Below are 26497 nucleotides of genomic sequence, written 5' to 3' on the forward strand. Positions count from 1 at the left end.
AGGTTAATCTCACTTGCAACAGGAATAATCTTAATATATGATGTATTATTGGTTAATAAATAACTGTGTTAAGTTTGACTTCATTTTGAGCAATAAAACCATTGTTGAAATTTGAGTTTACTGCCCAAGAAATAGACTAAATTGAATTATGCTGATACATTTGTACAATACTGACAGTGAATGGCAAACAGCCCTTGGTTAAAGAGTACCATGTGGTTAAACAGCCAACAGATTCACACAGAGGACAGTTGCATGCAGGATGCTATTGCCATAATATTCTTGTACACATACCACTTGCACCTCCCCCTCATCATCTCCAGGGGTTACCATTGGTTCTGACAGGAATGCATACAATCACATAAGCTGACCCAATTACTCACACAGACCTTGACCTTGATTTCCATTCAACATAATTATCATGGCTTTCTTTCGAAACATAGCATTGTTGTATGTTTTTTGCACAAGGGAAAACAAGTTAAATGATGCCACATCATGCAAAAAAGAAAAGAAAAGAAAAGAAAAAATTGGATCTGTCCCTTTAAAAGCCTTTATTGTCAAACATACCACGTAGCAGTGGAGGTTGTGGGCCCCTCCTATTCCCAAGGCGCTGCACTCTGACTGCCAGCAGAAAGGAATACAGGCTTTAGAAAGAGATCGCTTTGATTTGTTCTTTAAACTTATGCTCAAGCTATTGACAGAGGCATCAACTAGCTATGACTTACCGTCTGTTTGAAGGAAAGAAGCATGCTTCTTCCTACTGGAAGTTTAGGATCTCTCCATCAGATCATCTTATAAAAGAGGTGCTTGACTTCATGGAAAAACAGGTAAGTACAGGTGTAAAAAATGGTGGTGACCACGGCTGAGTAAGTAATATAGCCTAACATGGTAAATATTTTGTCAGAAAGGACGTCCCTTTGAGCTGGCGGTGGATGTGGGTTGCGGGTCAGGACAGGGCACTGTGCTGCTGGCCAAACACTTTGCCTCTGTGGTGGGGACAGACGTTAGTCCTGCTCAGGTGGAAGTGGCTATGCAGCATGCCAAAGAGCCAAACATCACTTATAGGTAATCATGAACCAGCAAAGAGTCACAATTCATCTATTTGTTTTAACTCTAGTCTGTCGACAGAGAGTTTGAGTCGGAAAGTAACTTTTGTATCCTATTAAATCCTTTTATCTTTTGCCATAACATTGTTTCCTTTCCTAAAGAGTGCGCGATCAAGCAAGCCTAATATTGTTTTAAATAAACATTACAACTAACATTATATAATTTGTTTAGCTCAGAAAATCTGATAAGCTCCTTTTTCAAATCTTTGCCAAAGAAAGAACAATGTGACCCTTGTCTGGTGAAAGTCAGTCATGCAGTAAGGCAATACAAATACAATACAACGGATACAAACACATAGGACAGTAAAATGTTCATAAAATATCTAACATATCACACAGGGTTGGTTATAAGTACAGTATATGAAATGTTTTAATTTTAGAAGTAATGTATTTTATAACACTTGTTTTGCACATCATATATATTTAGAGACCAACTCAAAACTCTAATTAATCTGTAATTCCCAATGCAATTTAATATGTTAACATTTCAAAAGGAATGCTTTACAGTTTGTTGCTGGGAATGTTACTGCTGGCACACATGCATTTTGAAGGGGAGGAGTGAGTCCTTTGTGCAGAGCGTAATATTACAAGAGGCAGCAAGTAACAGACAAAGTCCAAAAAAGTGAAATTTGGCCCTGTTGTAGAAGGTAGGCAAATACGTCACAATGCAGTTAACAATCACACCAGACACTCATTGTGCACTTCTAAAATTAATTTAAGTTAGAGTCTGTATGAATTGAATTGTAGTCCGAGGCAGCTCCTGCATAATGGAACCCTAGGGTTCAATATTAAGTCAATAAATAAGTCATTATGAAATATATGAATACATTGTATATATAAAGAAATTAAGCATTCATTTGAGAAATAATTCTAGAAACACAACTCATTATTATATATATTATACATAATGTATGTAGTAGGCCGGGGGTGCCTGCTCCGCCTCTTTCAAGCTGAGGGGTCCTTGGCCTGAAAAACGTTGAAAACGCTACTTTATACTGTCAGCAGTGTTTAGAAGTTTGACTCGGCTGTTGCTGTTGTTCCATCTTTAGACAGTGTGTGGCCGAGGAGCTGCCATTTGCTGACAGCTCAGTGGACTTGATAACAGCCATGTCCGCCTTCCACTGGTTCGACCGGCCACGCTTTCTCCAGGAGGCCCACAGAGTCCTGAAGCCCCGTGGCTGCATGGCACTGCTCAACTTCACCATGGATATGGAGCTCAGCTACCCTGAATGCTGCTCAGAGACACTCAACCAAGTCTGCAAAGAGGTACACACAAGAGCATGTACCTGAGAGAAGTAGTTGTGAATGTGCCCTGATACACCCTCAGCCAGAGATACATATAAGGTTGTTTGGCAATAAAGCAGGTGTTACTAATAAAATGAACGATGTCCCAGTAAGCTATGACAGTGATTTGTCCAAAATATTACAGTTTTTGCCTTTATTTGGAAAAAGACAATATTCACACTAAGCTGTTTACAGTAGGCCTACATGGCTAATGAAAGTTCCTGTTTATATTTAAGTCTTGGGCTTCTCTACCCCAGCCTTGTGGCTAGTTGGTTTGTGTACAACACAGGGAGTTGGCCGTAAACAGGAAATTGTGTTGCAAACTGCGGTAAAAACCTCAAGAGAGACGCATATTCGAATTCGCTGTATACATGTCCAAAGAATGCTCCTAAAACCTGAATAATATCGGCATTTCTCACGTCTTGATCGGAATATGCTGCATACGGAATATCCAAAAAGTATTGAAATAAATTGTAAATATTATTTTGAATAATAGAATATTGAATTGCATGTAAACGTAGTCAGTGAGCCAGCATGAACAATACGAGGACCTTGACTGCCATCATTCATTTATTCATTTACACCTGTGTTTTTCCGACTTTGACATAATGTGTGCTGTGAAAAAGGTCGAGGATTGAGAAGTACGTTTTTTAAATAGAAAATTACGAAAGTGTTAGGCACAAAGATTCATTTTTTTCATCATTTAAAAAACAAATGAATCTGTATTAACCCCTCTTCAACACCAGACAAGCATACTGTATTTACACATTTACTGTATCTCCTCTTCGCCTCTGCCGGGGCTTTGTTCATGAGTACCAGACTCACCATCATCTGCCTCATCCACCTGATCCCTGAACTCAAAGGGACAATCATTGTTCAGTTCAGCTTGTTTAGGGGACATACGGTCTTCTTCATCATCAGGCACATCTGTCATAATATAATGTCATTTCTGTCAGAACAATTCATGGCCTTTATATTTAGAAATTAGCAACAGCACCACCTAGCGGATCTTAATTGCACTCAGTTAGGTTGCATATATTTTTCAACAAAACATTGTAAAAATATGGATGATGAGTTCACAAACACACATAGCAAGGTGTTAAAGCTGATTTGTTGTTAAATGGCTGAATCAAACACTTTAATGAGTAAAACATATCTTGTTCATGCTTTATGTCGTGCCATTGTTATAGTGATGAAGAATGTAATGACTCCCTGTTTCTTGATTGTACAAGTTTTATGCAGCCTTGCAACCTTACCGCAGTGCCCACCTTGGCCCCAGCTCTATCGAGTTATACCGGGAGGTCCATACATCCATCCCATACCCTGTGAAGGAGTGGTGAGAGCATGTTCTTGTTGTTTGCTGCATGATCGGTTTAGGGGAGAAGAAAATCATCTTTTAGTATGATTGATAAGTATGTAAAAGTGTGTGACTCTGTGTTGTTTTTAAATGTATTACAGGCATGAGTCTGTGTGTGTGAAAAGGCCCATGCCTCTGTCCAGCTACATGGGGTTTGTGGAGTCTTTCTCAAGCTATCAGACTCTGCTGAGAGAAGACCCGGAGAAAGCCACCACGCTTTCCCAGGACATCAATAAAAGGTAAATGCCTAGTGGCACAGTACAGTATGCACATGTGTGCATATCACACACACACACTTGACAATGCTCTGTAAAAACAGGGCTGGGTGAGATTATTTTGTACAGAAGAGGATCAGGGACACATGTAAACATTTTATTTGAGTTTTAAAATCAGAACTCTGAGAATTTATTTTAAAATGTATGCACATTTTTTTCAAATTATATCTGGGCTGATTATAAAGTATTCTATTTTTTGTATTCTGATTACATAATCTCAATTACATGTAATCTGATAGTACCGAACACTGATTATAAGCAGTGCAGACCTATGATTTGATCATTTATATTTACGTTTGTTTATGTGCTGAAGCAAACCATGCTATGTGCTGTCAACACATGACATGATTACATGGATGTTTAATGGATCCTTAAATATAGTAACATATTGGAGAGGTAAGGTTTTTAATATTTTGTCCCAATACGCCCTCTGACCGAACGGTGGCCCATTGTCTCCCCAGGTTGATGTCTGTAATGAGGGTGACCTCTGCGGAGACGGAGGTGGTGATGACTGTGAAGTATTTTTACCTTCTGGCCTGCAAACCACAGGAAGCCTAACTGACTCCTGCCAGCATTCACACTTAACCCTAACCCTAACCCTAACCCTAACCCTAACCCCCACAGTCTTTTGTTAACTTTTCTGTGTGAAAGCGTTCACTTTTAGTGTGTTAAATGTTTGTTACTTTAGCTTTATGTTAGCTTGAACTCTCTGTTTTGCCTACAAATGGCACTATTTAAAAGGAATAGTTTGACATTTTGGGACATAATCTTATTCACATTCTTGTTGAGAGTTATATCATAAGACCAATCTTAGGAACATATATATATGAACACTAACTATGAAGGTGGAACAAGCAGCCAGTTAGCTTAGCTTAGCACAAAGACTGGAAACGGGGGGAACAGCTAGCTTTGCGACAATTTTAGTTTTTACACGGCAGTTTTTGTATGGATTAAATAACTGAGATACATTGTGTTATTAGTGAGTTTTATAGATGCTTTTTTTTGACATTAGTGAGTGATATTTAGAAAGACAGGGACGGTAATAGAGATTAGACATAAGGATAAACAAGTGAAAAGTCAGGCAAAGAAAATGAATGTGGGGGAAGATAAATAACTAAAATAACGGAAGAGAAGGGTAAAACAATTGTTGAAGTGAAAAATAAATAACTACATTGAAGGAAAATACTGTAAAAAAATAATTGAGACTTTAAACTCCTTTAAAGTTACACAGATGATCAGATGCACATATACATTTACTCTTCAATATAACTGCATGTAGCTTTCCTCATGCCGCTCCCTTTAAAGTGCTGACACTGTGCAGATGTTTGCATCATTAGTGATTTGGTAAAGTACATAGAACATATATGTGGCAATATACATTAATGCTGCACTTGATTAGTGTTAATGATCTGCTACTTGTAATTGGTCATTCAAGTGTGGTATTTTGAGATGTTGTTTTACAAAAGACCACTAGAGGGAGACATATGATCAAAAGTGATTATTGTCACTTTCTTCTTGTGGGACACTATATCATCATATTCACTGACACAAACAAAAATGTATTTGTACACCCAGTATTGGGGAGTAGTTAAATAGCTGTAGTTAAACTTGTAGTTTAATTACATTTTGCAGTAGCTTCCTGGTAGTTCACTACATTCATATTTGCATAGGGATTCAAGTAGTTAAATCACTTTTTTGCCATTTTTTGTTTACTTAACTACTAAAACTACACACATTTTTGAGCCATAGGAATGGGCTAAAAGGAAAGGAAAGGTTTGTATTGTATTTTACCATTGCTCCGTACTGTTATTGAACCTCTTTGATTCTGCTCAAGTCGGTCAAAAGGTCTAAGAAGGTAAAATGTTTTTTTTTGTGGAGTGTATCATTTTATCTTGGTTTATTTCTGACCTGCGATTAACTCTGCACATTTAGAAATAAGAGAAAACAAAAACTTACCATCGATCCAAGAAACTTTCAATGACCTACAGTATGTCTGTACTGAGACGCTGGCCCAAAACTGATTTGAAAATATCACATACTATATGCTCTTTTCCCCTGGTGATGCGTTTATTTAATCTGATCTGTGCCACACGGGAGGAAAACGGTTTGCTGTTGAAATTTTGTCATGGCTTTTTCTCTTTTTGACTTTTTTAGAAAGCGAACTCTCTTTGAGCGTATCAGTAGCTACTTTAGGTCTAAATTTGGCCTTTTCTTAATTTCTCTTTTTGTACTCACATTTGTCCACATGACCTTAGATGGCTCTCCAGCATCTCTGTAACAACTATTGTGTTTTTATACAACTTTGCAGACTTCAGTGGACTGATTTGTTTGCCGAATGAGTTCCGTCACAGGCAGTAAGAGGTCCACAGATTACTCCTATTGTATACAGAAATACGTCAGTCTCACAGTCATGTTTGTGCTATCTGTTTTAATAGCATCCCCCTCTGTATGTGCTGAAATGCTCTCAGCAACCTAATTCCACCACTGGAAGAACGACACTGACAGAATCCTGCACTATTTCTTTTTAATCCAAATTCTCACAGGTCTGGCCTCTTTCTTAGGTTTTGAATGTTAGTCCTAGAGACATGTATTACAAACACACTTTAGTGTTGGCAGTGCAGAAATGTTCAGCCTTCCGATGTGCTATGGCTAGCCGCCGGCATGACTTGAGGCCATGGCCAGACTCTGAACAATGAAGGTGTTCTGAGTGGGTGTGTTGTGTGGTATGCACCCGGGAGCACAGGGGCAGCAAGTTGTCAGTTTTTATCTTTTGGCCTATTTCAGTATCCAGAGTCATACCACGCAAGTCTGCTGTAAGTGTGTGGGTATTTCTTTGGTGACATAGACAATATCACTGATCAAAAAAGGTACATTTATGGTCATAGCTATCACAATGTGTATTACTATCTGATTCTTGATTGATTTTGAAAGTGATTTCCGAGTCTGAAAGTGAAGCCAATGCGGAAGTGCCTTAAAACTGCATTCTGTCTAACGGCCAGCAGGGGGCAACTCCACTGGTTGCAAAAACAAGGCTTATTGTATAGAAGTCTATGATAAAAATGACCCGACTTTTCACTTGATGTATTACTATCAGTATCAGTGTTTAGCAGTAAACATTTTTCCTAATGACTTTAGGTTCTCAATCGCTACTCTAAAGTCTTCTTCAATACAGCATGATGTTCATTTATTTAATTGTGATCCCATTTGACCATTTGGCTACCTTGTGATTGACAGGTTGCTACAATAGCCTCATCTTAGAAATTCATCACTTTCATGTCTTGTTCAGCATTCGGTTGTAATCGACCCTCTCGTGTCACTTCTGGTTCCAAAACAGGGAGATGGCAACACGTCAAAATCGAGTCTTCAAAACCGTACCGTTCTTACATGCAGTCTATGTTTGCATCTGAAGATTTCTCCTAAATTCACCAAAAGTTTGCATTAGATAATGCCTCATTTGCATATGTTACAGGTCCCACAGTTGGTACCACAGCAATAGAGAATTCTGTAAAATACAGAATGTTCCTACTCACCTCTTGTATAAATTGTCCTGTCTCCCCTGGTCTTGGGCCAGTTCGTCTGGTCATATCCTTGTGAGATCATGTGCAACTACCAGTGTTTCATGAAGTGTGCTTTTCAGAGAAATTTGTATATCCTCCTTGTGAGCGTTTTGAGTTGTTATTTTGTTGTTTTTTTTGGAAGTAAAGTTTTGGTTTATTCTACACTTTACCCTTGTGTCTGGAGTCGTGCAATTGAGTCTTCCTTCCCTGTGTCCGAGTCGTAACACTTTGTCAAGAGTTCCACCTGGGTGCTGCTTACAATTGACATCTTATTCACAAAACATATGAAGAAGTAAAAAGACGTCGTTGTCATCTGCATTAATAGGGACAATATTAGGCCCGGGAAATCCATGAAATTGACTGTTCAGCTAAATAAATGAAATGAACACAAAATGGTTGCACAGTTAGTTTATTGCAACATGTATGGAACTTTACAATACATCTCTTTAAAGGCCACTTTCTCATAACAAGTTTTCTTTCTCATACTCACCCATAATTCTCCACTTCAGTAGAATTTACATACATCAAACTTTCCACTTTCATTCACACCTATATTTTGAAGGTTTTGTTCATATATTATTCATAGCCTGGTTTATAGAACGTTTAATTTCTAAAAACATGGAGCAAATTAGTTATCCAAGGTTCAGATTTCTGTTCGCTAAATGTATGCATATTATCTAATATAAAAATAAAAACTGGGGAAGTTTCATGGTGATATCTATAAGTTAGCCTCATCCACCTGTAGTGTTTCCACTTAATCAGTGTCTAAAGCAATATAATCCTCATCACAACTATAATCATGAAACAATCCTCCAGTGAAAAGATGTGTCATGTCCCGTCAGATTATTAATGTTATGTCATGTATTTATGTTATAGTTTAGTTCATGTTCAATGTTTAATATCTCTCAGGTCAGGTTATGTTAAGTTACCGTCACTCTTGTCTAGTGTCGTCTTCCACTTCCTGTTTTGTTTTGAAACTCAACTTTCCCTCTCGTTCCAGGTCATTTAACTTCCTGCCTTTGTGTGTTTTCCTGCTTCTGTGATCGTCTGCCCCGCCCCTGATTGTTGTCACCTGTGTCCCCTTACCTCATGTATAAATAGTCCTGTCTCCCCTTGTCTTGTGCCAGTTTGTCTAGTTAATCTAGTCAAGTGTATGGTTATTCTTAATGGGTAAATGGTGTATTAAAAGATCTTTAGTTTGTACGTCAGAAACTTTGTTGAATCATGTATTTTGGATCTTGAGTTTTTTCCGTGCCGTGGTCCGTAACAAGACGGTACATTTTCTTAAAATGCACGACTACATGATAGTTTTTATTTTAATGGTGATTCATCTCAAATGGAAAGTGAGGCCAGAGCTCCAAGTTTTCATTTGAAAAAGAAAGCATGGCACCATCTGGTGAATCGGAGCCTTCCTCTCGATCTGTTGTTGCAGCTGCGTGAGCTCAAAGCTACATTACCTTCCCACCCCGTGAAACTTTTTATTATTGATCTGTTTTTCATGATATTATCTTCCCTTTTACAATACAGTATCAGTATCTGTCACATATTTCACTTTTACACACACACACACACACACAAACATTGGCCCTCATCCTTATAGATAGCGCCTTGAGATTGCTTTTAGCTTTGAAAGGCGCTTTATAAATACAATTTTTTATTATTATAGATTTATATAGCCTATAGTATTGTATGTATATGCAATGTTATAAAAGGGATAATTAGGAGTCACACAAAATCCAAATTTGCCCAAAAAGGACTGTAAACAAAACTACGTTCTTCGCACTCATATTTAAATATACAAATTAGTTCAAATTAATTTGCATACTCATTTGTGTCAGTCATGAGAAATGTCTTTCCTCCTTCTCCCATATTCAAAACAAGAAGGATTTCACTGCTAAAACAGAAGTTGGTGGTGCTTTGGGTATTATGTGTGTCTCAGTGTGTGTGTGTGTGTTGTGTCTGAGAGAGAGAGAGTTTATATATTTTCTCTGTGACTCACACTTCAGTGTACTACTGGTGTGTTCAATTACTGCAGAGTGAGTTGGACTTACTTCAGAGTCAAACAGTGAGCATGTCTCTTGTGTAAGCTGTCCAAATGTTTCCATCTCACCATTTAAAGTCCTGTGCAGAACATCACACACACTGGATCAGTGCCCTACTTGACTGTGTATATTTCTCATGTGATAGACATTTTATAATTAAACTATATGTCAATTTAAAGGGACAGCTCACGCTAAAATCAAGATAATCCAAAGACTTTGTGAGCAGTTTTATTTAGGAACTATTTTCTTTTTACCGAACTACACATGCCAATCCTGTTATAGAAGGAAGCGTGCATCTGCTCATCATCCTCCACGGCTGAGCTGTACGGTTATCTCGTTGAGTAGATGCATGCTTCCTTCTGCGCAGTGATATGGTTGATTGGTGTAGTTTGGTAGAAAGAAAATAGTTCCGATATGAAACTGCTCACAACAAGGTCTGTCTTGAGTAACCGGGTCATGATTTCTGGAAAGAGACATTGCTGTTGAGTTTTTTTCACATGTATATTTTGGTGCTTTATGCATCACAAGCCGAGTGCCGTCTAGTTTCATTATATTTGAGAGAAGACAGACATCTCTAAGGCACATATCTCCAACACTCAGCAACTCACACTAAAACTATCTAGATTGATAAATAGCACTAGAGGTAAGGCTGTTCCTTTACTAAGGACATGGTAGAAGTGTATTATCCTCATTTAATACAATTGTTGCATTAACAAAACGAAATTTAATTTAATTAAAAAAAAAAAAATGTTTTTTACTTTTTGTAATTTGGATCTTCTGCTCTGTTTGCACATACAGTTTTTTCCAACTTAATCCAAAAGTAAATTATTTTCTCAACAGTTTACAGTAAGAGTGCAGCAGAAGTAACGCGAACACGCAGCATAAAACAGGATGTGTAGTTTTGTGACAGCAGAGCAGCAGAGAAGTTTTTCCCCCCTTAAACTGAGTAGACACTACACTCCCATCTGGGTCATGTGGTCCGGCAGGGAGAGCAAATCCCCAGTGTTACACTGGTTTTTACTTGATTAAGAACAAAGCCACTGGGGCTACTGTCACTTCAGTCACAGTGACAGTCTGATCTAAATGACAGCCACATGTCACTTTCATGTACATACCGAGTAACTGGTGGTACACTGATTGTTTTAAGTGAAAGATTGACAGTCCAATTCTTTGTGGAAATTATTTAAATTAAGCTAAAACTGAAATATCTCAGCATAATATTAGATGGATTGCCTTGAAAGTATTTTTTTTTAAAGAAATTCATGGTGCCAAGAGGATCAGTCTTACTGCAGTTTTAATCTAGTGCCATCATCAGGTTAAAATTTAAATGTGTCCAGCACTTTGGTGTATGACCAGATATCAGCAAAACTAATAACATTCCCATCAGTTTCAGCTGTATTTCGTATTTAGCACTAATTAAAATGAGCTAACAAGCTACATAGAGAGTGAACATTAGGGAGCACGTTAGCATTGTCACTGTGAGCGTCTTTGATCAGTGATATAAAGTGAGTGACTGAATCTCATGGGCGGCCTGGATTGTACACAGCATCAGAGCAGGAGACCAATCTTGTTTTTTTCACTTTAGGTGAACATTTCCAAGTCACTGTTGTTCTGTAAACATCAAAGTTGAAAGCTAATTCAACATTTCTAAAGCTGTCCAAAAAGATAAACAGACGTCTGAAATTCCTTACGATGCATCCTCTGTCACTTAATTACCCCCTTTGGGAAGAGAAGCAGGACAGACTTTTCTTATCCCCATCTTTACGCTGTTGTCGAGCTCGGAGACCCAGAAGTGACAGAAATATTTAATTTCAAAGTGAATGCCTTCATCTTCAGTGCTGGGGTTTTCTCTTTAATGGGTCATCCGAGGAGACGGTGGAAGGTTTAATTCAATGATATCTTCAGTACGTTCAGAAAAGTGTAGAATTCTTCATCCCATCTGGATTTCTGACCTTCTGTTCTTTATACTGCTGAATTTTATCTTTTCATCGTCTTGGATCTTAATCTGCATAATGTTTTTATAAATTCAGCTGAATTTTTATTCGAGTTTATTCAAGTTTACTATTTTGTTACAACTCTACAACATATTTTCACTCCCATAAATAAATACAGATGTATGCTTTGTCCTCAGTCGGCATCCATTGAATAACAAAAGCAATGTGTGAAGCACACCACATGAAGAGAAGTTAGTGAACATAACATTGTCCCGGGGGCAAATCCTTTGGCGTATGAGCATCGCACAAAGCCTGATGGCCTACACCTGTCTAAACAGATGTAAATGAAATACAATATAATCATCCGCTCCAAGATTAATAGACTCCTCTTTAAAAAAACTTCATCCAACCAGACAGGTCAGTCAAGAGCATGTTCTTGTTTACAGTGACAGGCCTCATGCCCCTGGGTCCGTAACAACCGACTGAGTGAATCACAGTTTTGTCCAAATACTTTAGGCTGAATTGGGATTTGCTCCAAGAAGCAAATGAGCTGTTCTGTCAAACAATGGGTCTTGGTTTTCCATTTTGCAAATGGTGCTCTTTTCAAGGCTGTGTGTGTGTGTGTGTGTGTGTGTGTGTGTGTGTGTGTGTGGGTGTGGTGTGGGTGTGTGTGTGTGTGTGTGTGTGTGTGTGTGTGTGTGTGTGTGTATGCAGGCCAATAGGAGGTTTCATCATGTGGATGCTTCCTCTTAAGCTTATTAAACTTTTTCAATGTACTGTAATTTTATGTGAATGTTAGAATATGTTATTAAGATAAGATAAAACATAAAAAACAAGACAAAAATACCAAGAGCCTAAAATAATCTACATTTACATACAAGCTACTGTATATACACATTTCACTTACACATGGTGTGCATTGATGTACTTGAAAATAACTTTGTTAATTTGGCAAAGCAAAAATACATGAATAAATACAGAAATGATTAATAATAGTAAATTAAATTAAACAGTATTGTAAAAAAAAAAAAAATCTTTACAAATGCTGGTCAGATTGATCAATTTACAGTATTTTTATTGTGAGTCTTAAAGTGTGTTAATAAGATACTAAAATATAAAAAACAAGATAAATATACCTATACCCATAAGTAGCCTACTATATACACCTTTAACTAACATATATGATCCACGATAGATTGCACCCATAATTGTAACACACACATGGTGTGTAGCATTGAAAGTGGAAATAAATCAACTATGTATAAGTTACCTGTTCACTTTGTTCATTTGATGTTAATTTGTTATAAACACATGAATAAATACATAAATGATTAACAATACTGAATAAAATATAATATTATAGTTTAAAAAAGCTTCACAAATTGAACCCTGTTCTGCAGTATATCACACTCATAAGGAATAGAACATTTATAGCATAAATACTGCTCTTAATTCTGCAAAAAAACAATTCTCATCTCTTTTGATTGTAGTGAGCTCATTTTGAACTTTGGTCTACATAACAGTATATTAAAAAATAATGGAATTGTAGTGGATGAATCTATTCTGGGCTATGTGCTAATGTAAAATATTAGGATTTCTACATGTAGGTTAGACAGCCCAACCCAGCTGACTCCACAGTAGGACATATTTGTTTCTCACATACATTCCCTAAATAATAATAGAGCCATATGTTCCCCATTTCAAAGAGATGTCTATATTCTATATATCATGGTATATACTGTACAAATCTGTTAATATGATAAATATTGTAATAAAGTCTGGATGCTTCCTCATAAATAACTTATCATGAATAAGTTTAGGGAAGTGTCCTTCAAAGGTATTGTTGCTTTTCTGACAGATATTAAGCAAAATGTGAAACTTATTTCACATTGTATAATAATACATATAATACAAACTTATTTTATAATATTTTTTAATATACCCTGGATGTTGTTGTATGTTGTTCTATTTGTATTTACCTTATGCTAAGAATACAGTGAATACTACCTCCTGTATATTGAATCTGTAGCAAATTATGATCTGTTGTTAGACAGTTATGCATTGGTAATAAATAACATACACAATTATAATAATGCATCCTGCAACACGACAGTAAAATATCTAATATATTAAAATTAAATTACATTTCATGGTTAATTTTCATACCCAACACTACAAGTTCTGCCTTGTCCTCTGCTCTGCGGAACTGATTATCAGACGCAGTGTCTACACGGACAACAATAACAAACGGCATTCACTGCGCTTCCGTTGCCCATGACACCGGAGCGAAGTTCTGACAGCTGATTCTCCAATCAGTTTATATTCACTCCGAGTCCCCAAATAGTCACTTTTCAAGTTATTTACTGTCGGACCTGCCTCCTATAACCTCCGGCTGGAGTTGCAGACCGCGCCTTGAACAGAGGAGGGCGGCTGATTATGGTGTAGCAAGGAGCGCTAGCTCTGAGACAGCAGGTAAAAACGCTCAGATAACACACAAGCTAACGCTGGCTAGCATAGATACTTCATTAACAACTTGTAACACATGATAAAACAATTACATTTCTTCATGCACTCAACCACATGTGCGAATAATAAGCCTGAACTAAGACTGGTTTTAAGTCTGGACATTGTGTTTTAGCTCTAGCTGTGATTAGCTGCAGTGTTAGCGGTTTGTTATTACGGTTGGTTAACGAGCTAAAAAGTACAGTGAGGAAGCTGTAACTTAACTTTTAAAAGTGTTTAAATTAGCATTAATCTTGCTTTCAATTCCCCAAGAGGTGTTGTCTTGAGGGATACGCACTTGCTTGTGTTTGAGTAGCATACTAAGTTTACTGGAGTCATTTAGTTCTTGTCTACTGTGAGTTACAGGGAACACAAGACTTGTGTGAATTTTAAATTACTCCGAATTCTACCAATTTAGGATTATGTGTGTTTATTGTAAATTAGCTTTATATACTGTTACAAGGTGTGTACCTATGTGGTAGACCCAGTGGTCTGATTACACAACAAAAAGACAGATTTGACATCAATATATTTCCTAGTTATTTGCATGTCTTCTCTCTCTGTTGGTTGCTTCTGCAGTCCTGTCTCTACCCCTGTCCCCTGCACCTTATTGACTAACATCCAGGTAGTCTGTGTCAGTGAGCAACACACCAGGGTGCAGTGACTGACAGCTGAGGACAGGTGGGCATTGAGTCAGACTCAGTGACACACATTTCATGGGCTCACTGTAACTGATACCTTCACCCTCTGCTTCTGCTGCTCCCAAATGAGCTCCCGCGGTGCTCAAACTGGACACACAGAGTGCAGAGATATCATTGACATGCTCCCCTAGAGAGTTTAAAATACCTATGTCTGCAAAAATGTTCAACAGTAAAAGTGCAACAGTGGGCCTTAGCAGAAAACATTAAGTGTGATGCAAGCAGTGTGTCTCAATGGTTGTTTGGCTGTATGGCTGCTGGGGCACATTGTAAGGTGATTGCAGATGTTTTTGAAACTTGAAATGTCCTGAAAGGTGTTATTATGTATGGGTGATTTTAGAGGTTGACATACTGCATTCTGTTTGTTTTCAATTTTTTTGTCCTACCACAATCTGTATATAATTCTGGAATGTAAAATTGTACTTTCTAATTTCAAACTTTTGAATGATGCATTCTTTTCAGGTAATTTGACAATTAATGTATAACATATTTTGATACATTATCTTTGCCAGTCTGCCTTTTTCTTGATAGAAAACATTAACCCATTACAGATATTGTTAATATTACAAATGCATGCATATACAATAGATGCACAAAAAAACACTCCCAGACAGCAAACAGCAGAAGCATGACATGAAAATATGCTTCTGGCTTCATATTACTCTGCTTTTACATCAAATCTGTTGAATATCATTCAGTTAAAACACAATACTGTTCAAACTATAGGAGGATTTGTGATGCTCCCCTCTGTCGGCTCCCCTCTGTCTGGTACAATCCCTGTTTTGGGATCATTTGAAGAGAATGTCAAAGATAATACTTTTTTTATCTAGTTCCCTGTTGCATACAAAACCACTAAAAGCACAGCAGTTAATGTATGGTATCAAGAATCTTAAGAGCAGATGGTCAGAATTCAACTCCTTTAGCTTATACTGCATACATTTTGTTTGTGGTAGAGAATAGGCTTTTGTGTAAAGGAAAGTTCCAGAGGCTGTGTTATTAATCACCTCAGTTTCCTGGCTGCAGGTAGTCTCATATAACATGACTATAACTTAACACTCACACTCTAAGACAACTTGTGGCCCCACACGTCTTCCCTCAACAGGGACATTAAATTGCATTTGACTCATCTAATCGATGTCAAGCACTCCATTATTCCACCGTAATTAAATGGCGTAATAGCTGTTAGTTTATTGCTATAGGAAGTAAAGGAAGGAGTAGACCTAAACCTCTTTATTAACCTGTGTATTGCTCATTAAACACTTGCTATTGCTGTCCTTTTTTAAATCTCTTTGCCTATCTCTATGAGACCCATGCTGTAGATAGCCTGAATATGCATGGGTTGAAAATCTGAAACTTGATCTAGTATTAGTAGCATGATGTGGAAACATTTTACGATCTATCATTTTTAGGCAGACTGAGCTTTGGCCTTGGATATAATGTACCTTAAAAGTCCCTTCTCTCTCTGTCAAGTTTTTTTTATCCACCCAGTCTTTAAACTATGTATATCCGCTTAATCTGTGCAGCGCCATGGGGGGCTGGAGCATATTCAAGCACATTGATTGGTCACCAGTCTATCGCAGGGCTGAGACATCTAGACAGACAACAATTCACATTCAATACTGCGATACAATTTAGAGTTGCCTGTTCACCTTGTGTGCACGTCTTTGGACTGTAAGAGGAATCCGGAGGGAATTTTTAAATAACTGTTAATGCTTTCCCCCCCCCCCCCTCCATTCTGCATTGACTAATTTATTCTTTGTGCTCTGTGTGTTTGTCAGGCTTTTTTAGCAGCAGTGCAGTGCAACACAGTGCAGCGGTGGGCAGACCGAGGCAGATCACAGCAGCGCAGCCATGCTTACGTTGGCCAGTAAGCTGAAGAGAGATGATGGAGGAAAGACGGGCCGTGCCTCCGGAGCCTCCGACTCCACCCACAGGATCTCCATCAGGGACCGCCTCCTTACCAAAGGTACCGGTGTCATCGTCCACTTTGTCCATCGTGCACTTCTTCAGCTCACATCACTTTTTTTCATACAGAATCAAAACAAACAAGCTACATATTTGGGGACTGATACTGCAGGCCATGAAAGTTGTTTCTGTTTTATTTCAATACAAAAATATAAGTGTTCATTCTCCTCTTCATCCATGGGTGTTTGGGCTTCTCCCTCAGTTTCTTCCTCCCTTTCTTCATTCCTCTGTTTCTCTCTGTCCATGTTGTTGCCTCTTGCGCCTTGGGTTTTATTAATAGGTATTTCTCGTTGCCTGTCTTGAGAAGCAGCTCCCACACGCCTGCCTCCTCTCTGCTCCTTTACATTTGAAACAGTTGTTCTTGTCAGTTTTTGTCATTTTGTTCCGATTTGTCTCATTCTTATCCCTTTTTCCATCATGTTTTCATCTTTCTGGGTTTTTACCTGTCTTTGCTTTAGTCTACACATTTACTTAAAGCAATACTTCACCCACAAAATGAACGTAGTAACCCGAATCCAAAAACGGAGAAAGTCCTTGACAAATTGAAGTAAATGGGGGTCGCGTTTAACAACAGCAAAACTTTATCAAAACAGCCATTTACAAACTCTCACACACCTCGTGCAGTATAATCCAAGTCTCATTTATCCAGTCGTTTGCCCACTACTTCCCAAACACATGCATTTTCTCTAAAACCTTAATATTTAAAACACAGTTTAACACATTTAACAGTCTCAGGCGAGTGTTTTTAAATAGAAAGGTTTTTAGTGAAAATGCATGCGTTGGGGAAGTAGTGAGCAAACGACTGGAAAATAAGATGTGGATTATACTGCACGAGTTGTGTGAGAGTTTATAATCTGATGTTTTCATACTGTTTTGCTGTTGTTGTTAATCGCGACCCCCTCATTACTTCAATTTGTCAAGGACTTTCCTTCGTTTCTGGATTCGGGTTCAGAAAAAACAAACAAAGTTTTCTTCAATAATTCCAGGGAACACGGGGTGAGTAATTGATTTACAAAAGGTCATTTTGTGGGTGATCATTTGTTAAAGGAATTATTCTACCCAATTACTATGAGTAGTGAAATTGAGGTTATAGTGTGAGCCTTTTTCGGTATATTGTATATATTGTGTATATGGCAACTTCCTGTTTAGAGAGGGACGGCGTGGCCTACAGGAAGTTGCCATATACACAATATTTCACAAATCATTTCAATTAAATTTTGACAAAAAAAAAGACTCTTAACAAAACATCATACAGTATATCTTTTGATTTCGGCTCAAAATTCATATAGTATGCAACATGTAAGCAACATTTTATTAAATGAGGTTGAACATGACAGTGCGGATGGACAAAATATCACAAGCACCTGTCGGTATAATGCCCTCCTGTACAACTACCGAGTGACTTTCTCTCTCTTAGATTGCTTTTGTGTTTTTGGAAGTTCTTTTTTCTTGAGGTACCGAAGTATTATTGTTTGATGCTCACAGAGGAGATAATTATAAAGGTCAATTAAGTTCGGAGGCATGAACCTGCTTGGGATCAGCCCTTCATAAAACTCAACCTGATTTTTGTAAGTTTTGTTTGAATAAAACATAACGTAGTCCATCTTGCTAAAGGAAAAACAAACCTATGATATATTTCCTGCTCTGTCCAGGAACGCAGGATTGTTCTATTATCAAGGTCTGTTTCACAAATGAAATGGTACTGATCATTACTCTTCATAGAACTTCAATGGCCATGTAAAATAACTAAATGTGAAAAAGTAACGCACTAGTTCTACCACTGACTGGGAGTATACAGACCCATACTATAGCAGCTGATAGCACTGTTAGGCACACCTTCAGCCAGAACTAGGGATGGCACACAGCTAAGAAACACTGAAATAAGTTGAGGATGGTCTTAAGTCAGGAAATGTAGAAATATGGATAGGGACTTGACATCTGGCACAAGAAGATTGTGGAGAAGAGTACTTGTTCTGATGAAAGCCAGCTGCTGGTCTCATTGGGCGAAACAGTAACTTCCTGCTAGCTCCGAGGGAGCTGTTACAGTAAGTAGCTGACCCTATACTCTGACCTCCATGTGAAAGGGAGGAAGTAAAAGAAATTCCTACGAGTACTATTGAAGTTATTACACACAGCAAAGAATGTGTTTGTTTAAATGATCATTCTGAGCATGACACACCAGGACAGCAGCAGAGAGACCAAGCATTTTCCCTCTGGCCTTTTCTTGTAAAGTGTTGAGTGTTAAACCAGTTGATACAAATCAGCAGTGAGAAGTGTCGGCCATGTGAAAACAAAACAAAGAACCTGAAAGATTTCAAAAGATTCCAGCCAACAACCTTCTACTCATTACACGTCTTTCTGTTGCTTCTCTTCTTTCCTTCCTCTCTTTCCTGCTCCTCTCTTCTACCCACTGATTGAGTCGTTTTTCCTCTGCTACATTCTGTTGTATGCATTCACAACTTACAACATTATGCTTTTATGCAGAGCAACTTTCCTGGTTGACTTATTTAGAAAGAGTGAGTGTGACATACTTATCGACTTTCCGTACGATGTATGGATATGACGTCAATCATTTTTACGTTATCGTCCACAGCTCCATTGTGGGAACATATTGGGTCTAAGCCGAATGAGAGAGGAGTGTTGTTGTTACCTTTGTCTAAGTTATAGCTAATATGTTGTTATTTTGCACTTTTTGTAAACAAAGTTCCTATCCATGGATGAACTGGATTCACCGTTTATTGCCTGTTAGGGAATGAATGACTCTCTATACCTCGGTGCCAAATGTGTAACGTTTATTTTAGTGCAAACAGACCCAGAGAGTCTATTTTGTTTTAAATTGTTTTGCTTATGTTTTATTTATTTAGGATATTTGTATTTCTGAACAGACTTCGGAATCAAAAGTGTATTTCACTTTGAAAGGTGTATTTGCATTATTATGCTATTATATTATCAACATATCAATGGCATCAAATGGTCTTGAAATGACTGTTGTTTAGTGTGTGTGTGTGTGTGTGTGTGTGTGTGTGTGTGTGTGTGTGTGTGTGTGTGTGTGTTGTCTGTGTTGTCTGTGTGTGTGTGTGTCTGTGTGTCTGTCTACTATTTTCTCTGCTCCTTTATTCATGATTCTTTTTTCTCCCAACAGAAGTTGCAGAACTTGAAGCCCATCTCCCTAGTAAGTAAACGTTACACCTCCAAACACACTGATTCACACCTTCAGTTAGTCAGACTCATTCTCTCTGAGATCTTTGCACTTACATTTCTCCCCATTATAAGTGTTTGTTCAGTCCCACATCTTCCTCTAGTTAATGCATCTGAAAGTGTGACAGCAGAGGAATTGACTTAATATACCATCAGTTCTTATAGTGTCTTCCTGGTTCTTAAATGTCCTCAAATAGGGAAAATAACTAAGATTTCTTTTTGCTACACGATGGTGGAATGTTCCTTAACGAGGAAATGGGACCTAGATGTATTGTTTCAGACCTGCCAAATATTTGTCAATATATTATTATTATTATTATTATTATATGTGTTTGGGGATATTAGAATAATTCAACAAATGTGTGAGAGGAGAAAGGAAGAACAGCCACAAAGAACAGCCATGAAGCTGTTCAGCAAGAATCTGATTATGTTTTCACGTTATTTTTGGTAAATGTGTCTGATTTACAGTAAATTCTAAAGGCATGATTTGGTACCTTTTTATTAGGATGTCTAATCAGTGTTGATGGTAAATGTTAATTGAAGCAATAAATTCCTCAGTGCGTGCTATTGTTGATCGGTAAAGCTGAGTTCTCCTGCGATGTCGCCTCTATTCGCCCCCTGTCACTCTACTCAGCAGCCGGGAAACAAGAGATGGGAACTTATTGCTGCTTCGATCGCCACCTAACTAGTTTGCAATACAAGTGACGAGAACAAGGAAGTTCGGTTTTGGAGCCTGTAGTTCTTCCTTGCCTCCAACTGCATCACTGTCACGTCAAATGATGCTGCAGGATGCAGGAGAACTCAACTTTCTCTGTCAATATTGCACGCACTGAAGAGTTTATGCTTTAATTGACTACATTTACCATCAACATGGATTGGACATCTACAGAAAAGGTCGCACATTTCACATATTGTTTTGTATTGGCTTTGCACATCATAAGTATTAGTGAAAGGTTAGTCATTCTAAATTATTGACTGATTGATTTTTAATAGCAATATCTGCCTGCAAAGCATTTTATCAACACATAAGCACTTATAATTTCATTTGTTTGCCAGATCGCCCAGATCTTCCACATAAATGTTTTCTGCATTAAAATGTAAACAACACATGCACTTTAAACCTTGGACGGGCTTCATGCTTGTTCTACTTACTTGTTCAAACAGACTATTTAGACAGACTAACTATTTAGTTCTAGCTTTTAATGACAATTTACATTACAGTATATCTGATCTTCATAACTCAGTTGTCTCGTTATTATTATGAGTGCAAATAATTATGATTGCTTTGGCTGAACTGAGTTCGCCCTCGCAGCTGAGGACCATGAAAGCCAGAGAAGTAAACCGTTCATGTAGCACACAGTGTTGATGAGAAAGTAAGAAAGCCAGTCAGGCTTGCTAGGAAATATGTTGTGTCATAATCTTGTACATAAGACGCATGATAATTCAGCTGTGAAAAAAGATTGCAAGCCCATGGATGATGTCGGTATTTAATTACTAAAGTTATTTAAATTGTGCTTGTGCATGTTTTCTTTAATGCCATCAACCTGTCAGGGACTGCACGTGAACATTAGCCCTAATTAACCCTAATTAATGTGCAGTGTCCCTTTTTAATAAACATAAACTAGGGGGATGGACCATGCAGGAATACCTAATTCAAAATGGTCAATTACGGCCTTCTATGGTCTGTTATTTCTGTATAGCAGAGCGCTGCTATCAATAACAGACCATTGCTAAGGATGCAGTTCTGATCAAAGACTTTAGAGGAGGTTATAAAATCATTTTTAAATCAATAAAATATTTAGGTTTCTTTAGTAAGTAGCCTTGGTTCATTTAGCAATGATGACCCCGCTCGCTGTACATTACCCCGTATGTATGCTCACTGGAAGATGATGTGCACTTGTCTGTGTACAACACACACCTCCGATTTCTCAGAAAATACATTTCAGGCAAATAATAGTTCTGGAGTTGTCGGCCTGCACACTTAGGGGACTGATTTGAACATTGAGGGGTGAAGGTCTGCACCGTTAAAGAAACCATTCAGCTCTCATGACTATTATGCTCATACAATCCGTGCTTCATCACCAACAACAGTGATGAAATATGGTCCTGGGGAAAGTATTGATTTTCATGAGACTTCTACACTATGCTTTATGGAAACCTGGCTGTGGATCGAGACTTGCTTACTTTCACCGTTATAGGCAGACAGCTACTCAGCTAACCTTTTGTCTTAGGCGTGAACACATTTTACAAACAGTACAGATCTGTCATACGGCTCATGTACTGAGAGCCAGTCTTTTTCCACTGCAGACAAAACGTACATAATGACAATTGTTTTTTAATGTGAATAGGATTTAGAGTTTAGGCGTGTTAAGCCAATGTTACAGAAATAAAAAATCAATACATAACTAAAATAAACTTTAGAATTTGAATGTCAACATTATGAATGAAGCTTCAAACTATTCGGTACAGCCTTACCTAGATTGTCAATTTACACTTTGATGTGCTGTTGTTTGTCATTTTTAAAATATTTATTATTTATAATATGTACGACGATTGATGTGGCATGTGATGCTCTACAAATTTCAGGCAAGTTGGCCAATGATCTATGAACTTGGTGGTGAAAGTTAGAATTTTTAAAATGTATTTAAGATGTGACAAATTGATTATCTGTTGATTGTAAAGTGCTATATTTTACATGCAGCACACAGTATATGAACTGTTTCAGGATGCATTTATTTATCAGCCTTGTTCACTGACATCAGCCTATCTGCAAATAAGAGGACAGTGGCCGATGTCTATCTGTTGCGTCACATCACTTACGTGCCCACTAAATGTTGTTTTGCCGATTTGCGGTTCAGCTCAGCTAACAGTATCTAGCTGCCGCTACTGTAGCTGCTGATGCAGAGAAGGAGCCACTGGCTGGACACGACACTGGCATGACTTAGGAGGGCAACTTGTGTCACGCGCACGTGTGGTGTGTTTACAAATGAAAATGAAAGAAAAAGTCGGCCTTGTGTATCACACCGTCTCGTTGAAAGATCAGCGAGGTTCTATTCTGTATGAAAAACACAAGAGGTGAAAGATTGCCCTATTTATGTTTCTAATCACTTTTACATTTACATTCAATTTATGTTTCACAAACAAATGCTTTTGTTGGGCTCTGTATGTAGTTGAACATTCTTCTCATTGAATAGGTAGTTGTATGGCAGGTTAAGAAGGCCTTTTAAGCAGTTATCTTTCATTTGAAAGAAGGTTATACATTTGTATAATTTAATGTGTGCTGATTCAAAGATAGTGTAATGAAGTGCTGGATGACTTTAAAACAGTTCAGGTATTTGTTTTATAATGAAGATATCTTTGTTTTCAACAACAAAATCAAAATAACATTGGTACTGGCCCAGCATTTCACAATCGGTGCATCCCTACAACTGTGGCATATTACTCTGTATCCTTTACATTTATTACCACAAACACATGCTAGTGTTCTAACACTATGTGGCATCAAGAGCCCTATGTATCTAGTCTGATTTTCCACAGAACAAAAAAGGATGGGTTATTCAGTTAAAAGAGCGGATGTGATGTTAAGTTTAATAAAAACTCTAACACATGAACATTGTTAAAACATGCTCTCTTTCGTGATGTCATCTATCTTGAGCGCAGTACATGTTCTTGTACACCAGGGGGGAATGGTGCCACAGGGAGTCCCGAGACATAACTCCTGCAGTCTGTGTGGACAGAATGAACATATTGTGGCTTAGGAAGGATTTAATAAAAATACAATATGTTATTGATGTTAATGCCATTATTTGGCACAAAGGCAAGTAATGAAAAGTAATGGTAGACCTTCATACAGCTGCTTCTGGCTTTAACCATTGCATCTAATAACTAATAACTTTCCCCTCCATTTGTTCTTGTTCAGGTACATGCAAAGCAAGTTTCCCAGATGAGGACAAGCTGCATCATTTTCAGCTGGCAGTGTCTCCTGGTAAGAGAAAAATCATTTCTCTGTCCCCTTTTCTGTTCTTGCACATATAACAGCTTTGTCAATGGAAAAAATAGTGACAGCTAATGTCATTTTGGCTACCAGTATTGTGTACACTTATTGCAGCAGTGTTTGTGGCTGCTTATTATTTTTAGTGGTTTTAAACACATTTAAAATAAATAATAGGTATTCAAAGATGATATTTGCTGTTGTTGTGTTTGCGCCATGGACCGGTCTCATGTAAAACAATATTTTCACGGACCGGCCTTCAAAGTGTGGGCGGATTAATTTGACAAATATACAGATGCATAAAAAAACTCACCATTACGCTGAGCCCTGAGTTTGTGTCTCTGCAACGAGCCGGTCCAATCTAGGGGTAATGACAATGACACCTGAAGTGTGTTCCTTATGGCCAGTCTACTTCGTCATTTTGTTTTGGTCGCTGTCACTGCAGAAAACCCCGCTTCACAAAGATAGGATTGCGTACCACTGGTGACTTATTAATTCTCTCCAACACTTGTGTCTCAATGTCCTCTGCTATTTTCTCAATTTGCCTAGTGACGGTGCTGGCCGAAAGAGGAACCTGTGCTATCTTTTTAATTGCCACCTCTCATAGAAGTTCAAGATCAAATCTGCACCAATAGTAAAAGGTTTCTTCGCCTTAGCAATACAGTTAGCGACTAAGTACGATGCTCAGTGCACTCGCATTTGTTGATGTGGTGGCCATCAGTAATTGCTTCTGTCCTACTTGTTCATGTTTTTTTCTTTCAAAAAACTCCAAAGGCTTATCTTTTAATGCCGGGTGCTTAGTCTTTATGTGCCGAAGCAGTTTTGAATGCTTTGTTGCCTTATTTGCGAGCCTGTCGCAGATCAGGCTTGGCGCATGAGAATCACCTGTCACGATAAACCCATTTTTAAGTAGTTTTAAGTGACTCCTGATATCAAATCAAATCAAATGTATTTGTATAGCCCAATATCACAAATTATATATTTGTCTCAGTGTGCTTTACAGACTCTACATGTTACGACACCCTCTGTCCTTAGACCCTCGCATCGCACAAGGAAAAACTTCCTAAAAGAAACCCCATAATTAAAGGGGGAAAAATGGAAGAAACCTCAGGGAGAGCAACTGAGGGGGGATCCCTCTCCAAGGACTGACAGACGTGCAATAGATGTCGTGTGTACAGGATAAACAACATAGTACAAATACAGCATTTGACAGAAATGATGTTGTGTTGAAAAAGAGAAAGTTTGGATGAATCCAGGAAAATGTCAAAAAGGCTTCCCGGTGTCCAGCAGGACCAGGTCAGCAGGCGCAGCCACGATTCATGATCCTGACGTAAACTTTATCAGTGACAACCTGCCACATGAGACACAGAAACTCCGGGATGATGCCCTGGGTGATGAGTTAGTAACATACATTTACATAAATGTATACAGATAGAGAGGGAGAATAAGAGAGGGAGGGGAGGAGAGAGGAAGAGAAGGAAGAGAGCAGGGAGGTGTCCCCCGGCAGTCTAAGCCTATAGCAGCATAACTAGGGGCTTACCTGAGCCAGCCCTAACTATAAGCTTTATCAAAAAGGAAAGTCTTTAGCCTGCTCTTAAATGTGGAGAGTGTGTCTGCCTCCCGAACACAAACTGGAAGCTGGTTCCACTTGAGAGGAGCTTGATAGCTGAAGGCTCTGGCTCCCACTATACTCTTAGAGACTCTAGGAACTACAAGTAACCCTGCAGTCTGGGAGCGCAATGCAAGTTGGTTTATAAGGTACTATGAGATCTTTAAGATATGCTGGAGCCTGACCATTAATTGCTTTGTAAGTCAGGAGAAGAATTTTGAATTCTATTCTGTATTTTACCGGGAGCCAGTGCAGAGCAGCTAATACAGGAGTAATATGATCCCGTTTCCTTGTTCTTGTCAATACACGTGCCGCTGCATTTTGGATCAACTGAAGAGTCTTAAGCAACTTTTTGGGACAACCTGATAACAATGAGTTGCAGTAATCCAGCCTTGAAGTAACAAATGTATGGACTAAACTACTTTTGAACCAGACGCTTGTATAACCTCCTCCACTTCTGTCCAGTGGGATTGACTGTTCAGCTGACAGCACTGTCAGAGTTATAACTCAACTATGACCACTATGACACTTTTATTTTCTCTGATATTTGCACATCACAGATGATGAACAAAGGCATTAAAGCGTGGGCCTTGCAGGTAAAACATGAGACTAATGTGGGCAGATATAGGAGTTTAGTGTGGGATGGCAGCTGTGTAAGGTGCACTGAAGAAAAGACATCAGTAATAATGTTAAGTGTTTATAAAACAAAATATATTTATCGATATTAGGAAGCATAAACCAATTAACCACAATCACATGACACATTCGGGAACAGCCCTAACAAAAATTGGAATAGAGATTGCCATCTTAATGTGACACAGTTCCCTGAATACGGAGTGCTCAGCAAAAATATTTTTGTTAGCCATAGCCTCCAGGTAAAGCATGCAGCCATATTCACTGCTTTCACATTTTATATTTCTAGACAATATTCAGGGTTTGTGTGTGCATATTATGGGGGAATATGTATGATGGAGTGGGGGAC

General features: G+C 38.2%; 2 protein-coding genes across 2 annotated transcripts in view; both read left to right on the top strand.

Moving 5' to 3' along the window:
- Window positions 1-589: 589 nt before the first annotated feature.
- On the top strand, window positions 590-7745 carry LOC115026745 (putative methyltransferase DDB_G0268948). The gene is made up of 6 exons (XM_029459695.1): window positions 590-824; window positions 902-1062; window positions 2153-2369; window positions 3620-3723; window positions 3846-3983; window positions 4481-7745. The coding sequence occupies exons 1-6, from the start codon at window positions 714-716 to the stop codon at window positions 4575-4577; spliced, it is 828 nt and encodes a 275-aa protein (XP_029315555.1). The 5' UTR covers window positions 590-713; the 3' UTR covers window positions 4578-7745.
- A 6060-nt stretch (window positions 7746-13805) lies between these two features.
- The window catches only part of ube2f (ubiquitin-conjugating enzyme E2F (putative)), a 47476-nt gene continuing 34784 nt past the window's right edge, over window positions 13806-26497 (top strand). Inside the window, exons 1-4 of the mRNA XM_029459473.1 lie at window positions 13806-14024; window positions 16531-16718; window positions 19860-19889; window positions 23835-23900. Of these exons, the coding sequence (XP_029315333.1) occupies window positions 16604-16718; window positions 19860-19889; window positions 23835-23900 (211 nt within the window). The 5' untranslated portion in view covers window positions 13806-14024; window positions 16531-16603. The remainder of the gene's footprint in view (window positions 14025-16530; window positions 16719-19859; window positions 19890-23834; window positions 23901-26497) is intronic.

This window comes from Cottoperca gobio, chromosome 21 (genome assembly GCF_900634415.1).
Source record: "Cottoperca gobio chromosome 21, fCotGob3.1, whole genome shotgun sequence".
Lineage (NCBI taxonomy): Eukaryota > Metazoa > Chordata > Actinopteri > Perciformes > Bovichtidae > Cottoperca > Cottoperca gobio.

Bases quoted from the DNA above. Each gene is read 5' to 3' on its own strand.
- LOC115026745 (XM_029459695.1), top strand. From the start codon at position 714: ATGACTTACCGTCTGTTTGAAGGAAAGAAGCATGCTTCTTCCTACTGG. The intron at 825-901 runs GTAAGTACAGGT...ATATTTTGTCAG, and splicing joins TTGACTTCATGGAAAAACAG to AAAGGACGTCCCTTTGAGCT. The intron at 1,063-2,152 runs GTAATCATGAAC...TTCCATCTTTAG, and splicing joins GAGCCAAACATCACTTATAG to ACAGTGTGTGGCCGAGGAGC.